The 4,062-nt window shown below is 34.6% G+C and overlaps 1 protein-coding gene across 1 annotated transcript; it reads left to right on the forward strand.

The window, feature by feature from the left end:
* Window positions 1–203: 203 nt before the first annotated feature.
* LOC127094997 (uncharacterized) lies at window positions 204–3,178 on the forward strand. Its single transcript, XM_051033774.1, has 8 exons — window positions 204–697; window positions 794–931; window positions 1,149–1,217; window positions 1,312–1,383; window positions 1,919–2,001; window positions 2,103–2,234; window positions 2,365–2,578; window positions 2,832–3,178. Exons 1-8 carry the CDS (start codon window positions 278–280, stop codon window positions 2,874–2,876), a joined length of 1,173 nt encoding a protein of 390 aa, XP_050889731.1. The 5' UTR covers window positions 204–277; the 3' UTR covers window positions 2,877–3,178.
* The last annotated feature ends 884 nt before the right edge of the window (window positions 3,179–4,062 follow it).

The following is a 4,062-nucleotide window of genomic DNA, read 5'->3' on the forward strand; positions in this document are numbered from 1 at the left end:
TTATTAAACTTCAAACAAATTCAATTGTCCACTCTCTTGCAAGGGCGACCAATTTTTAATCTACACATAACTATTTAATTCTTTATATTAAACAATTAATTAATTGCATTATTGAGTTTGATTTGGCATCATTGACAACTTATTGAATTATTCTGAATTCTTTGTATATCTTATTTTCTCGTAATAAAATAAAGCATCATGGTTAATATTTAAAATGGGATAGTTCCAATATAACTAGCAGAAAATCTGTGGCCAGGATTCAGTATCTTAGGTGTCCATGGCCACTTCCAATCTCTCCCACCAAATTTCCCAACCATTTCATTTTCCTACTGCTTGCACCACCATTTTCCGGTCACCAAGTTCCGCCGTCAACCTCCACCACTATCCTTCACTTCCTCTCCATAAACTATGTGTTAGAGCCAAAACCAAAAAACACACAAAGTGGGCGATTAAGCTGAGCTCAGTAGAGCAGAGTCCACCAAAATCAAATGTAAATTTGGAGCAACTCGCAGCCTTTCTCTACGACGATCTTTCTCACCTCTTCGATGATAAGGGTATCGATAAAAGTGCTTATGACGAACGTGTCTTCTTTCGAGACCCAATCACTAAGCATGATAATCTCAGTGGTTACCTTTTCAATATTTCTCTTCTTAAGACACTATTTACACCCCAATTTCACTTGCATTGGGTTAAACCGGTTTGTTTCTTTCTTTACATAAACACTTATTATTCAAATGCAGCTTTAATAATCTTATGTTTTGTTTGTTCAATTTTACTGATTCAATGTCTATAGACAGGAGCTTATGAGATAACTACAAGATGGACTATGGTTATGAAATTCATGCTACTTCCGTGGAAACCAGAATTGGTCTTTACAGGTACATCTGTCATGGGCGTTAACCCAGAAAATGGAAAGTTTTGTAGCCATGTGGTAAGTTCCAACGAACTTTTCTGAAACAAGGTCTATCCGTGTCCATGTCGGTGTTAGACAATTGCACTAACATTTATGATTATGTTAAATTTATTTATTTTTTCAAATTAATACTGGTGTTGTCGTGTTAGTGTCGGGGTCGTGTTCGGGCTGTCCGTGTTTCATAGCCCTCGTCTGTCATCCATGGTTTTAACTTGTTATTCCTCAATTTTTCCAGGACTTTTGGGATTCACTAAAGAAAAATGATTATTTTTCTGTTGAAGGTTTGTGGGATGTTTTCAGACAGGTATCATTTTGTTTCACTCTTGGACATTGTTTTCACTTGGAAATCTTATAAAATCCATTGTCAGTTGTTACTATCAAGATTTAACATTTTGCAGTTGAGGATTTATAAGACGCCGGAATTGGAATCACCCAAATATCAAATATTGAAAAGGACAGCAAATTATGAGGTCAACCTTCTCATTCATCAACATATTGTTTTTGCAAATTAGAGAGAAGCTCGATAGATTCTGTGGTAATGAGAGTAGGGACCGGAGACAAATCGCTAGAGGTAGAAAAGATCTTTAAAAACTATAAGAGAAGTTATTAAGAAAGATCTCGAAATTTTAACAATTTGGATAAAAGTATGGTCCTGGATAGAGCATTATAGCGAAAGTTGATCCATGTAGCCGACTCCACTTAGTGAGATAAAGCTTGGTTGTTGTTGTTGTATATTATACATTACATACTAATCTCTTTAGTAATGAAATTTTGCTCTAATGCTCATATCAAAAGGTAAACTTCACCTTTGGTCATTGAACCTTTCGGGAAAACTGCACCACAAACACATCAAACGTTAACATAAAAGGATGATACTCATGATTTATCAACCGCCACAGAACAATTTCAAGTCGAAAAACATAAACGCTGTATTTTTGTACGAGTACTGGATTGGATTTTGACAATTATAATCAAATGATTCATATTTTTTTAATGGCATAACAGGTTAGACAGTATGATCCGTTCGTAGTAGTAGAAACCAATGGAGATAAACTATCTGGGAATACTGGCTTCAATGATGTTGCTGGGTAAGATTTTATACATCAAACAAAGCTATCCGTTATTTAGTCTTTGGCTCTCTATTTCAGTTCAGATAAAATACGTACATGTTAAAAATATTCCTACGCAGATATATATTTGGAAAGAATTCAACCACGGAAAAGATACCAATGACTACTCCTGTCTTCACTCAAGCCGTTGATCCTGACTTGTCAAAAGTTTCAATCCAAATAGTTCTTCCATCAGACAAAGAAACAAAGAGGTATGTATTTCTCTGAATTTGAAAGACTTTTGTTCCAAGAGATACACGTCTATTCTTACTAAAGAAATGCAGTTATTTGATAGGAGTTAAGATTTATGGTTACAGAGTTACAGTTTAATCTTTTGACCAGTTTACCAAATCCTAATCAAGAAACAGTTAGTGTGAGAAAGGTAGAAGGAGGCATTGCTGCAGTAATAAAGTTTAGTGGAAAACCCACAGAAGATGTTGTTCTAGAAAAGGAGAAAATCTTGCGTTCAAATATCATTAAAAACGGTCTTAAACCTAAGACTGGTTGTTTGCTTGCCCGGTACAATGATCCAGGTCGAACATGGAACTTTATAATGGTATGCTAAAAACACAACTTTTTTGATTGTTCTCAACTGGTTGCCCTCTATTTATTTAGTTTAATGCTACCTATGAATTCCAGTCCTCAAATATTATTTTCATTTTCCACTAAGATATCGGTTTTCCACTAAGATGAACATGGTTAGCAATGATGTACTTGGTTTATTTGAAGAGTTGTTACCACAAAACTGATATTTGTCAACTTAAAAACTGACAATTGATTCATTTATGTTTTGGTTTTTGACATTGAAGAGGAATGAAGTGCTCATTTGGCTAGATGACTTCTCATTGGAATAGTAGTATTAATGCAGTATTCATGGCGGCTTCTCTTTATCAACGCTCCAGACAGTAAAAAATGTCATTTTCCCACACCAAGTTTTTCTATCTTTATGTCAGTCTCTGTTGTCTGTTGTCTGTTGTCTGTATGATTACATGAAATGTAGCGTTATAAATCATCTTTAGGTTCGGGGAGTGATGTATGGAACCAAAAACAGACATGTAAAAAATTATAGGGACGAATAAGGTGCATGGTCAGTACTTGTCACCGATCAAATTGTAAAAGAATAACAATGTACATTAAGCTTCCACTTATTCTTTAATATCTCTGCAGTTTTTGTTTGTAAAAAAAATTCAGATTCCAACCTTGTTTGTTTTTATTTAATAAATTGTATCTGCACAGAAGTATTCTTATTTCAAGAAACAAGATTCAGATGATTAAACATTGTTTTTACTTTCCAACAAAACAGTGACATGTTTGATTCTTTGCTGCTTTTTCCAACTTGTATGCTGAAATGTAAAGGCAATTGCCAATGTGGCTGCATCGCACAAGCAGGTAAGGACTGATGCAGACGCCCTTATCATAACTCCACACTCCCTCTGTGGAATTCTTGTGCCGGTACAAATTCGACAACTTTTCTTCTTGTTATATATATGCACCGGATGGTCTCTAAATCCAACTCATAACTAATTCAATTATCATCTTTTCAACTCACTTGCTTTTCTTCATTCTCAACAAAAATGGCATCCCTTTCCATGGTTGTTACTTCAAGTTGCATTAAGAGTACATGCGGTAAAGGTGAATGGTTTCATTATAAATCTGTAGCATGCATTCAAGAAGAAGATTATCACATTGAGAATGGAGATTCATACAGGGAAGGTGACGATGATGACGATGGTGACTATGACTATGCTCCTGCTGCTTAAACTCTAAGCTAGAATCATGTGTTACCTAACTATAGTTAGTAGTAATTGTACTGATTAACAAAATGTCTGTTTTAAGCATTAGACTATTGTTCTCTGAGAGACATGTTTTCAGTGACTTGTGTTCTTGATGACTTCTTTTTTTATCCGGCCGTAAACTAAGAACTTAAAGTTTGTTAATTGTTTCTTACAAACTGTTATTTGGGTTTAAATTTAGCCAACAAATTATAACATCTTATATTGCAGAAATTTAAATTAACTTTCACTCTCGTATTATTTCTTG

The sequence above is a fragment of the Lathyrus oleraceus genome, chromosome 1 (genome assembly GCF_024323335.1).
Source record: "Lathyrus oleraceus cultivar Zhongwan6 chromosome 1, CAAS_Psat_ZW6_1.0, whole genome shotgun sequence".
NCBI classification, from domain to species: Eukaryota; Viridiplantae; Streptophyta; class Magnoliopsida; order Fabales; family Fabaceae; genus Lathyrus; species Lathyrus oleraceus.

Excerpts from the sequence above, each read along its gene's own strand:
- LOC127094997 (XM_051033774.1), top strand. The coding sequence starts at position 278 with ATGGCCACTTCCAATCTCTCCCACCAAATTTCCCAACCATTTCATTTT. Across the intron at positions 1,384-1,918 it reads AAAGGACAGCAAATTATGAG|GTTAGACAGTATGATCCGTT; the intron begins GTCAACCTTCTC and ends ATGGCATAACAG. Across the intron at positions 2,579-2,831 it reads GAACATGGAACTTTATAATG|AGGAATGAAGTGCTCATTTG; the intron begins GTATGCTAAAAA and ends TTGACATTGAAG.